This window comes from Drosophila pseudoobscura, chromosome 3 (assembly GCF_009870125.1).
Source record: "Drosophila pseudoobscura strain MV-25-SWS-2005 chromosome 3, UCI_Dpse_MV25, whole genome shotgun sequence".
Classification (NCBI taxonomy): domain Eukaryota; kingdom Metazoa; phylum Arthropoda; class Insecta; order Diptera; family Drosophilidae; genus Drosophila; species Drosophila pseudoobscura.
In genome coordinates this window covers 13,032,944-13,044,973 of record NC_046680.1, presented here as the reverse complement: position 1 = coordinate 13,044,973, position 12,030 = coordinate 13,032,944, and the positions used below count along the sequence as shown (strand labels likewise).

General features: G+C 47.3%; 3 protein-coding genes across 4 annotated transcripts in view; 2 read left to right on the top strand and 1 right to left on the bottom strand.

The window, feature by feature from the left end:
- LOC4804516 (uncharacterized) overlaps positions 1-12,030 on the top strand; it is a 68,702-nt gene that overhangs the window by 22,139 nt on the left and 34,533 nt on the right. Inside the window, exon 1 of one of the 2 annotated variants that reach the window (XR_004468672.1) lies at positions 4,528-5,745. The exons of the other annotated variant lie outside the window; for it this stretch is intronic. The gene's annotated coding sequence lies outside the window, so the exon portion shown is untranslated. Of the gene's footprint in view, positions 1-4,527; positions 5,746-12,030 lie in introns of those variants that run through there. 2 annotated transcript variants of the gene reach the window in all.
- Positions 2,652-3,051, top strand: LOC6898509 (uncharacterized). Its single transcript, XM_002138514.3, has 2 exons — positions 2,652-2,729; positions 2,805-3,051. Exons 1-2 carry the CDS (start codon positions 2,676-2,678, stop codon positions 2,958-2,960), a joined length of 210 nt encoding a protein of 69 aa, XP_002138550.1. The 5' UTR covers positions 2,652-2,675; the 3' UTR covers positions 2,961-3,051.
- On the bottom strand, positions 8,880-10,811 carry Or45a (Odorant receptor 45a). Its single transcript, XM_001361029.5, has 2 exons — positions 9,694-10,811; positions 8,880-9,625 (listed from the first exon to the last, which is right to left on the bottom strand). Exons 1-2 carry the CDS (start codon positions 10,783-10,785, stop codon positions 9,572-9,574), a joined length of 1,146 nt encoding a protein of 381 aa, XP_001361066.5. The 5' UTR covers positions 10,786-10,811; the 3' UTR covers positions 8,880-9,571.

The window sequence follows — 12,030 nt, the reverse complement described above, 5'->3', positions numbered from 1 at the left end:
TGCTGGTACTTGACTTTCGTTTCGGCTTTCAGAGCCGCGGCAAACTTGACTTAATTGCAGAGAGAGCCCAGTGGAGAAGCCAATGGGAAAAGGGCAACACCAGGCTGATTTTGGCAAAGTGCCTGACTGGGCATGGCCGAAATTAAATTGGCCATGTTTAAGCAGCAAATTTGGCCAGATATAGACAGGCTTTTATAATCACTTAAGGGCTTTGCTCTCCAGCAAACAAAGGCCATTGGAGGAGCATCTACGGAAAGGTACTCTAGGCAACACCCTGCCCAGCAATCTGACCCAAGCCCGACCATGTCCATCGGTGTGAAACCATAATGAGATGAATGCGGCACGGAAGAACTTGCGCAAATATTTGGCAATTATTCAGTTTCGGTTTCGGGAGGAGCTCCACTCTGAATTCAGAGCAGACCAGAACCACGTTCCGAGGACTCCACACCGGCATTATTATAATGAATGAACATTGCAGCAAATTAGTCAAAAACAAAAACAAAAAGTTGCTGGTGCGAGTTGACAGTGCTGGGAAAATCATCAGAGAGGACACCCAAACTATGATGGAGACGAAAAGAACATGGGAATTCCCATTGAAATGTCCAAGGAATTTCTATGATATTTCAACGATGTCTAAATCTCTTTCTGCTTCCAACTTTATGCCCAACAAGGCTAAGGATCTTTCCCTTTCTAAGGATTAGAGTCTCGTTCACAATCCAAGTATTGCCAGGCTGTTGCTATCCTCCGTGTAGGGTATCTCCAAACCCCATGTAGCACATCCACGCAGGCTCTGTTGTGGGTGCGACCCATGGATGGGGGCTAGAGGTGGAGATGGAGGTGTAGGCGGTTGTCATAGAAAGTTGAGTGGGCATTGGGCGTGTCAAAAGACAAACGCGAAAAGTGCTCTGCGGGCTCCTCCCGTCCTTGTCTTGTCCGAATACGAGGGTCTTTTAAATACTCATTACAGAATGAATTCGGGAAAAAGTTTTGATAAAAATCCTATTATGAACATAAATAAAATAGGCTGGCGAGGCACGGGTGGGGGCGGTGTTGGTGAGGCAGCAAAACACAGGGGAGATCATAAAAGACCAAGCGGGACCCAACGTTGACTGAACAAACATTCATGAGTAACCAAACTTGAAACGAGAGCGTTGCCATTGCCGTTGCCGTTGCCGTTGCCGTTGCCAGGGCTATGATGGGACGCAGACGGTGGGGCATGGCAGGAAGATCTGGCGCTAGTGGCAAGTGGATGGTACGAGTAGTGGCAAAGTCAAAGTCAAACAATGAGGCAGCCAGCTGTGAAAGGACGAGCCGAAACTTCATTAGTGCTCATCCACAATGTATGCTGGTGGCGTTGGGCAAGGACTACCACTACCAGTGGCTCTCGGTTTTGGTCCTGGCTTTCTTTCTGGTCTTACACTTGCTCTTGCCCCTGGCGCGCACAACACACACACACACACATCCTTTCATTCTTCCTTCCCGCCGCTCACAATGGACTTTTTATAGCTTCACGCTCGACGGTTTTTGAGCGTTTTGCCATTCGCTTGCGGTTTATTCTGTGGCTCGACATGAGGCTCCCAGGCTCCCAGACTCCGACCGGGCCATAGCCATATTCAATATTCATATTTCGCCCAAACGGGAATATTTATTACCTCAACAGACTCACTCACTCACACACTCACCCACGTGTGGCACGAACTTTTCACATGACATGTACCTATGTATGTACTTGTACGAGTCTTTTCCCCTGTGCGGAGGGAAGGGCATGCCCTTTGTTGCCGCCTTCCTCGAACTAGAAATTCCTTGTGGCCCTTGTGCTTGTTTCTGTTTGGCTAACCGTTGGCAGAATTTAATCTCAAACTGAAACTGAAGACATTTTGCCAGTCAACGCTGGAAAATGCTAAGCGAAATTGCTTCGCCTGCCCATGCCCGTCCCCATGCCCCTGGCCCCAAGGTGATTTGCATAGCCCACACGGGTGGGGGGTGCGCGATGGGTGCGGTTCCCATTTTACCGGCTCCGGGGATCGAGCCGGCAACTGTCAGTCCGTGGAGAGGGCTGGGCAGGGGCAGGGGCAGGGGCATGCGCGACTGCTGGTGGCACACACTCAAATTAAAAGACCGCATAAAACCCACAGAATCGAGCCTTAATAATAAATAGTTTGCTCTCCCAAAGACAAACTTAATAAAAGAGTAATAACGTATTCAGGGTTTAACTTCTTACGACCTTTGAATCAGATTATATTATAAGTCTGCTTTGCCCAAGTGTTTGCTGAATTGCTGAAATAATTGCTCTGAACCTTAAATGCAATATTCAAAAATTCGAATAGCCATCGGAGCTGATATTTAATCTCCAAGGCGAAACAAATGCACTTGGAAATGCAATTTAATTTCGCTTCACTCTCTGTTTATAATTTATTTAATACCTGTTTAATGACACGACACACACGCCACCCAGAAATGTACATCAGATGCGAGAGCTGGTTGACAAATTGCACAGCATTTAATTGTCGAATTATATATTCGTTTTGTTTGATCGTCAATCGCGTACCCTCGTATGTGAACCCATAGTCCCAGAGACGATAAGAATCTATAGCTGGGGGCCTGCCAGTCATGTGCGAGTATAAAGTGTGCCCGCCAGTGTGTGTCTCGCTTCAGTTTCAAATTCAAATCCGAAAATGAAGCAGTTCGCATTGTTTGGCATACTTTTGCTCATCCTGGCCCTGGGACTGGTAAGAGTTGAATTTTGAGAGGCCAGAGGGCTCACGCCGCAAATGTCCTTTCCCCGCATTTCCTTTCCCTTGCAGTCTGAGTGGCCCCAGCAGGTGTCTGCCGTGGCCCTGGCCCAGCCCCAGAAGGGCCCGAAAGCCCCTCCGAGTGGTGGAAGCGGCAATCAGCAAAGTGGACAAGGCCAAAACGGTCAAAACGGTCAAAACGGGCAAGGTGGTCAAAACAATAAGTAGACTGTGAATGCTGTAGTTTGAAAGGATATCAATCTACTGTAATGCATTGCAATTGTTCGATTTAATAAATATTTTCACCTGCAAAAATACAGCTTGCCAATGGTTTTCGAATATACTCGAAAAATATTGTATGGGCTCCAAGGTATTACCTGTCCCAAGTAGCAGTTCAGTTTTCATTCAACAGAGATCCTTCATATGTCTTTAGGTATATCGTGCACCATTTACTTCCATGCCACAAACATTTTCATTCAATTCGATTCAAACCATTAAATTTATTAATAATTTTACTCAACTGAGGGAAATAGCACCACCCATAGGAAAGGTTTCGGTTTTTCACTATATCAAAACCAAAACTACGTTTCCCTGTGTATCTAAATTATTTGAAAACATAAATGGAAGCCTAAAACACAAAACTTTTCAAAGTTTTGGATTTATTTTTTGATTTTTCTGTTTTTTTTGTTCTCAAAAAGGTTTTGTGTTTCCGCTCTGTCTGGGTCGAAAACTTTATTAATAAAGTGCATAATTGTGAGCATCAGACTCGTATAATACAAAACATGTCCAACAAAAGAGGTCGGAGGGGAGGGAATGATTTGGCGGCCTCAGCGTGTTAAAGGGGGTGGCAGAGACTTCTTCAGCGACTTGGGTACTTCGTTCTGAGAACGGCAAGTGCTTATTACCAAAGAAGTTCCGCCTGCAGGCATTGCATAATTGCATTATGCGAGATAACCCCCCGCCCACTCCCCTCTCCGCCCAATGCCCCCTCTAAGCTGCACCCTCTCTCTCTCTCTCTCTCTCTTCCCCTGTTCTTTTGCAACTGCGAGGCAGCCATGTGTGAATGCACCTCCGAGAATAACCGAAAAACTTTGCTATCGCTATCAGTCGTAGCATAAGAGAGCTACAGCCTGGGGGTTGGGGGTGGGGGTGGCAGGTAGGGAAAGATGGAGATGGGAAAAACAAACACAGCCTTCAATTACCAAATGCTGATGAAAAGCTACAGCTAAGCTCAAAAGAAAAGCAAGGAAAAGCCAGGTGTACGAGTATTCCCATTGTTCGATGGTAGAGTAATACATATCCCGCTCATGCATAATTTCCGTTGCGAAGGATATCCAGCGTTCTCGAACGAGGCCGCTGCGACAGAGCCTTCATCATCATCATCGGCCATAAGCTGGGGGACCGCGTAGGGGCATCGCGTAGGGCGTAGGCAAGCAAAACAAACCGAAATTGCGGAGAGCTTTCACTCGGTCTCAATGCCAGCGTGCAACACGTGACGACACACCACGCCAACTGAGTTCCACTCAAAGCCTTGGGAGCCAACAGCAGCCAAGGATGCGTCCAACATGTTGCTTCCCTTGCGGATGATGCTGCTGCTGTCGCTCTGCTTCTGCCACTGCCACTGCTGCTGCTGCTGCTGCTGCTGCTGCTGCTGGCTCTGTCTCGTGACTTGCGCGAACGAGTGAAACGAGCACGAGACCAAGCCCAAGCCCCCGCCGATGCTTGGCGAAAGCCGAACGAGTGCCAAGGACTTCGGGGGCAACAAAAGCAACAGCAACAGCAACAGCAACAGAACGAGCGCCACGAGCTGATAAAGCAGCGGCCTCCGGTTGGCTTCAGCCCCAGCCGGAGCTTCGCTTCTCCGGCGGACGCGTCCGTGCCTCGGTCAGTTGAACATTTTCCATGCTGTGATCAAGTTGTCTTTTCCTCTGAGCGCCAAGCGCCGTGCACGCCTTGGACTTGGAACTATATCGGGAAATCGGGAAAACGGGATTGAACGAATTTCAACAGAATCCAACAGTAGCTAAAAGTTTAGTGTGTGTGTGTGTGTTTGAGTGGGTGTATGCGGGTGTGTGCGGGTGTGTGCGGGTGTCCCGTTGTCCGTGTGGCAAGTCTAATGGACAGCAAAATTGTCGCAACAAAGGCGTGGCAGTTAGGTAGAGGGTGCGGTCTGGTCTGGTCTGGTCTGGTCTGTCTTCCACATGCACTTGTTGTGCGTCCTGTACTTGCAGTGGCAGCAACTGCAGCAGCAGTACCACTAACAGCAAGAGAGGCAGCATTCGTCTGCCAGTTGCTGCCACAGATGGGTGCAAAGTTCCGCTTTCCGCTTGCCACTTGCCCAGTGCCACTTTCGTTACTTAATTGGTTTTCAATGTTCGGTGCGTGTGAATAAAAGTGCTTTGTTCATTATTCAATATCCAAATTACAGCAGAATCCCCGCAAAAACTATGAAATAAATAAATTATAGAATACCACAAAAACAAACAAAAAAAATTGTGAAACGACGGACTGACTTACATGCATTTTATTAGTAAATAAAAAACCAACAAACCGAAAATCAATCCAATTGAAAAACACCAAGAAGCACCGAAAAAATAGAGGCCTCCACAAACATTTTCGCAACTCAAATGAAAAATAAACGAGAACAAAACGGTTTCGCCTCCCGCCAGCACAAAAACAAAACAGAACAGAAGTGGAGATGAATAATAAAATACAACAAAAATAATCCAACAAAAGAAATTAAAATGAAAATTAGAGCGGAAATCCAATGGGGCAGGAATAATTAAAACAGAGAACAGAAACCAGAGACCAGAGCAGCGCAACAATTTCCTACCGCAAATCGAATCAGTCGTTATCAGATAACTGTAAACCGAACTAAACCCAATCGCAAATTAAATTACCAAAAAACAGAGGAGCAAAAAGAGGAAGAGATCGCCCCAGCAGCCCCCCTAAAAAGGAGGGTGAAATGAAGTCAACGAAGGCAACCCCTAAGCCCGCCATGGAGCCGAAAATTGTAATGTACCCAAAACGAAAACCAATGAAGAGCACAACTTAACACAACACAACACAACAAAATAATTGAATCCATATTAAACATTTTAAGACCACACACACTCCTGCACAGACACATGGGAAAACCCAGACTCATGCGACATTGCAACAAGAAAATACAAGAAAATACAAAAAAATAGCCCAATCATTCCCATTTCCCAGTCCCAGTCTTAGTCTCAGCTTCAGTCGCCGAGTTTCCCATTACCATTTTCCTCCGAAGAGCACCAGAGGAGAACCGTATTGAAGGAAAGTCATTTTTCAAAATATTCATTGCTTTCATTCTGCTTTCTTTATTGTCCTGCGTTTCGCTTCTAAACAATTTGACAATGTCTGACTTCACCCCCTCGCCACCCCCACCCGAAAACGCACAATGTCATTTGTAATTTCCATATCATCAGCATTCAGATAAAGCACTCTACATCGGCGAGGACCCTATATACCGTATGTATATCTATTTACCTATTATATGTACTACACGAACTTCCCTTTGTTTTTATGCCACTCTTTACGTATTTGTTGTATCATTGCTGTGCATCTCTTGACGACGCCAAAGAAGCAGCGAACTGAGTCGAGTCCGTGTCAAGACCCAGTCTGTCAATTATAAACTTCAAATCAAATTATATATGTACATATTTGCTGTTACACATAATCTGCTTAGGCAGGGGGGAAACGCACTTTACACATTGGTAATTTTTAATGGATTTAAATTAATGGCTCGAATTAGTCGCGCTCTCATTCCAAATGAGTTATTAATTAATTCTGCATAAAGTAATTGCAATTTGAGGTAGCCTGCGGCGGTAGCGAAAATTCGAATTTGTGAAAATTATGTGGTAATTATTTCTAGTGTCATTTATCACTGGGACATCACTGGGGTTTGGGGAAATTATTGACTTGAAATTCATCTGAAATGTTTGGCTGCTCGTTAAAAGTTCTCGGATCCGAACAAACCAATGCATTCTTCTATCATTAGTATGCTGAATTTATTTCTGAGTTTCAACTGAATTTTCCAAACATTTATATGCATTTTCTGCAATTAGTTTGAAGTTTATTTCGAACTTTTTCGGAAACAAGTGAACAGTAGGGAAATCTGACGAGTGTTCTCAGTAATTTGTTCGCTTAAATTTCGTTGGATGCGACTTTTGGGATATGTAAAGTACTCCAACTGATTGTTATCTTAGGTATTTGCCTTTCAAAAACCCGATCAAAATGGCAGCAAATGAAGCCAAAGCTACAGCCAAAGTCGATGCCACGTCCTCTGCCTTTCCCGGCCATAAGTATGCCATATAATTTGCATAAGTGCTTGTCATGCATGTGGCATCCATGGATGTGGTCGCCTCAAGGGACTGCGCGTCTGCGACTGTAAGGGAGACTCCGTGGTCTGGTATGGTCTGGTCTGGTCTGGTCTGGAGACCACTGCATGCTGTGGTTCAAGTGGGTCACACAAAGTGCCATAAAAATGGGCTAGAACCAGGGACACGGACACACTCGTAAATCAGAAGAGCAGAGAGGGCCAGAGGGATAGCTAACCAATAGAGTTAACCATTTTGTGGGTGGTCGCGGGTGAGTGGAGGAAAAACAAGTCAATTTGGAAGCTGGCCAAATCGCTAGCAATTATGTGGCGAAAGCACACAAAACACTCGATCCAAATGACTAATATCTAAATCTGTTTATTCCGTGTCACATCATAACGATGGACCGAGCGACCCCAATGCGCGCCATTCCATTCGAAATGCTGTTTCGGTGGCTTACCTAACCTCCAATTAAAATGGCTTAAAGTGCATAAACAAGCCATGGCCGAGTTTAAACCTAATGATAGCTTTTTAATTAGTAGTACGGTCCACGCCCACACCCACACCCGACTGCCAAAGTTGTTGCCAAAGTGTTTGTGGAGTTACGAGGGCTTTGGCTTAGTTTTATTCCTGTTTCAGTCGCTGTTTTAGTGGCAGTCACGTTTCATTGTTTGCCTACCCCTCCCTGTTAGTTTGTGCGTGTGTGTGTGTATGGCAGTGTATTAATTAATGCATAGAAATGTTTATTTAAGAATATTTTAAAAATTAATTAATGTAATTTCTATTAAAACTCGTTTACTGCCAGCCAGCCAGCAGCCATCTTCTCTTTGTGCTCTCTGCTTTAACCTCTTAAACAGCCACACAATTTTAATTAGAAAAGTTTGAGGCCAGACCACGCCTATACGCCCATACGCCTATCCGTCCTGTATGCTTACCCGAAAAATATTCTACACCCACATTTGGCTCCTCCACCTTTAGCGGGACACTTTTCGTTGCCTACTTTTTAGGGCTCGGGCCTCAGGTGCAAAAATCGTGACTGCTTTGAATTTCAATTAGTAATTGCATAAATGTTTGCCAACTATCCAACTGCCCCGGAGCGGGAGCGTGAGCGGGAGTGATGTCTGGCACGCTGTCCCTACAAGATCTTTTTGTTCGATTATTAGGCATACGCCCTGCGGGGCAGCTGCGAAATCGCTGACCAAACATTCCACCCACAGAAGCGAGTGCAGCAGCCAGCAGCTGTAGGACTGGCAGCACTTTTTTCGTGTTTCTGTGGTGACCCCGCAGACCGCCCTCTGTCACGCCCACGCCCGCGCCCGCGCCCGCATCCACACCCACGATGGAATTGATGGAATTATTGTGTGCTCAACGAACCGCAAACATAATCTGAGCTGGCTGCCGCTGCCATTGCTGCCATTGCCGTTGCTGCCGTGTTTTGTTCCTTCCCATTTTTAATACACATAAAATGATGTTGCTTTGCTGCTACACACTATACACTATACTATTTTCAACTTGTGCGCACTTTTATCTCGGCCACAATTTGTGGCAAAGTTGTTTGCTGCCACGGTCGTGGCAGGCAGCTTAATGCTCGATATTCTGTTTACGCTGCAGGTGTATAATGGCATACCCGCCTGGCTTTTGCAGTTATTAATTGTCGGTCATCTGTTTTTTCGGCCACTGCCAGAGCTGCTGGCCATAGGTCGCCCCTCCTCACACCCCTCACCCGTCGCGCCACCTTCCACGCTGCCGAGTAATAAATCAAAGGCCAGAGACAAAAATTAATTATGCCAACAAAAGCTGGGCCGCAATTTGTTATAGAAGCTAAGGAGCCATCCACCTCCGACCGCATACAATTTGTCGTCTTCTCGGACTTTTGTTGCATGTGGAAATTTTCGAGTTGCAAAATGTAATAAAAGAAATTCCTGGCTGCCAACTTGAACTCCAACTGTAGCCGAATCTCGGCAGTTCCAAACTGAACATTCCACAGGCTGAAGAACGGTGGAAGGCTGGGGGGTCGCATTCCAAGAGACTAACAGCACCTGAGCAGGATTCAGAGCAGAAGCTATAGCTGGGGCTGGAGCTGGAGCCGTAGCCTGTATCACATCCCTTTCTGAGCCAAAGGACTCCGGGGCTAATGGCTGGGAATGGTGCACATAGTTCAGGCAGCTATTTTTCAACAACTTGTTCTTCTTCTGAATGTTGCCAGTGATATTGTTGCTGCTGCTCTTGCTGCTGTTGCATATTTCCAGTTAACAAATTCCGGCTTCAGCTACGGGGCTCCGAACACATGCATGGGCACGTTTTGTGTGTTGCTCGTATGGAATTCGCTCATGAATTTCAATTTCCCCTGCTCGTGGCAGCCTCAGTATATGGCAAGTGGCAGGTGTAACGGTCGGTCGTTTCGGTGTGAGGATTTGCCAAAAAACTTTCAAATGGCAGCAAATTAGTGTCTTATTTTGAGTGCTTTTGAGACTAAATGGAGAGTGCAGCCGCATCCCTTTATCGCTCGAATGTCCGCAGCAGGGCCAGAAACGAGCCCGTCGTCCTTGTTACCTGTCAGATAAATATAAACCGCACTATTAAGTCCACCAATCCATGGGACAGCCAAAGGGCACACCCACCCAGAGGAGCAGCGGCAGATCCACATCGAACATGTAGCCAAACACTTTGGCTGGCCTTTGGGCCCGCATGATCATCATCTGCCAGAGGCGACGCCTGGCCGGGGGCATCTGCGACCAGTCGCAGCCGGAGTAGACGGCCAGGGCCACGCCGGAGCTCTGCTGCTTGAGGTACTCCCCGCCGTAGCAATAGGAGCTCAGCTGGATGAACACCGTCACCAGGAAGGCAGCGCGGAAGGGCACCTGGGAGCTCCAGCCGCTGCGGGTGAAGCGGAACGCCAGCATGCAGAGCTGCAGGTAGCTGAGCATGTACTGCACGAACACGATCTCCGCGAAGATGGCGCTCAGCTCTCGGGCCAGTTCCAGGGCCAGGCGGTGGCGTCGAATACACTCGGCCAGGTGGCTGTCACTGTCCGCCGCCTGCTGCCGTTCCTTGTCTGCCAGGAGCAGCTTCAGCAGCTGGAACTGCGCCACCACGTTGTGCACCAGCCAGGAGAAGAGCGTATCGGCTACTATGGCCAGCCACACGGCGGCTGCCACGCCCAGCACGCCCCACGCGTAGATGGGCCAATAGAAGCGGGCCTGCCGCTCGTCCAGCCAGAAGTTGAACTCCATGGGCGTGGTCGGCCGGAAGACGCCCTCGGTTAGGTAGGCAGTCAGGCCGTTCAGCATGGGGGCTATCATAGAGGCAACAGTCACCGCGTAAGCGGCATTCCTGAACGCTCTCGATACATACATGTCCAATCGGTTCTCCCGGAGGATCTTCTCCCGCTGCAGGGGGCTGGCACAAGCCTCCTGGTTGAGCCCGTGCAGGCGATGCACCAAGGCGCCGATGCGGCGCCGCTTCACGATGAAGGCCAGGAACTTGAGGGTGCAGAGGGATCCCTGCATGAAGACGGCCAGGTTGTCGGTGAGCCGGGTAAGATCGCTGAGATCCTGCAGGCCATAGACGATCATCGGCCAGTTGTGCGAGACCAGGGACAGGATGAGGAGCCCAGCCCACAGGGGCCGTCTCATGTGCAGGCGCTGTGTGCTGGGGTCGAACCCGACGATTTCCAGGGCACGCCGCTGTATCGAGAAGTAGCTGTCATCCATGTCCGCAGGCAACTGAATCTGAGCCATGACTTGGAGCTCAGTTTACACAAGGAGCTATATATATATACACACAGGACGGGGATAGGGGATGGGCGATGGGGTATGGAGTGGATGGCTAAGTGGACGTCGTTGCCGCCCATGAAATTGTGGCTGAAATATTTATGCTCTCCGTTAAGAGGCTACGTGATACGGTTACCCCAACACAGAAGACAAGGAAGTCGGAGTAGGAGTAGGAGTAGGAGTAGGACTAGGGGTAGGGGCAGCAGGAGTCAGAGATCATGGGGCCACATAGCTGCCATGGGTGTGGCGTTGTTTTGATTGGAATTTCCAATTTCACACAATAATAGTTTGTTGATTTGTGGGCCGGCCCGTAAATATATCGTATTATCAAATAAATACCATGCCTCGAGGACGTAGGACGTCCAACTATTTTCTTATGCACGGCAGATGTTGTTTTTTTAATTAACATATAGAAAACTCATAGCTCGGTACTCTTATTCCCGATCCAGGGACATTTCATTTAAATATTTCTCGACACCCACCAAATTGTATCTGCCAGAGGGGGTATTTAGCAAATAATCATAAATCTATATGCGCTTGTTTATTTATGTGGATAGGAATGATATGGCATCCTGTGTGAACGAGTTAAAAAGCGTTAATATTTATTTTGTGGCACGCTTCCGGTTTCAATTTGCATATTTTTCCAAAATATTTTCACCACTTCTGATGATAAAAATATACTAAATTTCAATCAAATGTTTTGTACTCTTTGACGGAAAAAGTGGTTTCCAAATGGCTTTTAATTCCCCCACACTTCTTTCCCCGCCCCTTACTCCCTTTATTTGCGGCTAATTCCGTGATGGGCTTATTTTCTCATCCCCCCCCTGGAAGGATGGTTGAATTTTTAGCGTGAAATCAACAAGTAAATCGAGTTTTAAAATATCCCTCGCTTTCCGAAATTCCTCCACCTCGACCAAATTGAGGGAAATTGCCATTTTCCAAAGGGATCGTATAGCTCCCTCCACATTTTCTTTTGGTTATTTTCGGGGTTCTTTATTTTTTGGGTCACCCGCTTAATGTCACCTCAAATGCTTTCAATTAATCTCGGGGACCCGGTCTGGCCCTTCATTTTCATGATGGTCCTGGTTGCTGTGTCCCCTGACAGCTTTACTGATTTGTATGATTCGTTGGTGGAGTGGCAGCAGCGGTCGTGGCAGGTCAACCGCTGCAGGCGCTTTGCGGCAG

Bases quoted from the DNA above. Each gene is read 5' to 3' on its own strand.
- LOC6898509 (XM_002138514.3), top strand. From the start codon at position 2,676: ATGAAGCAGTTCGCATTGTTTGGCATACTTTTGCTCATCCTGGCCCTG. The intron at 2,730-2,804 runs GTAAGAGTTGAA...TTTCCCTTGCAG, and splicing joins TCATCCTGGCCCTGGGACTG to TCTGAGTGGCCCCAGCAGGT.
- Or45a (XM_001361029.5), bottom strand. From the start codon at position 10,785: ATGGATGACAGCTACTTCTCGATACAGCGGCGTGCCCTGGAAATCGTC. The intron at 9,626-9,693 runs GTGGGTGTGCCC...TTTATCTGACAG, and splicing joins ATCTGCCGCTGCTCCTCTGG to GTAACAAGGACGACGGGCTC.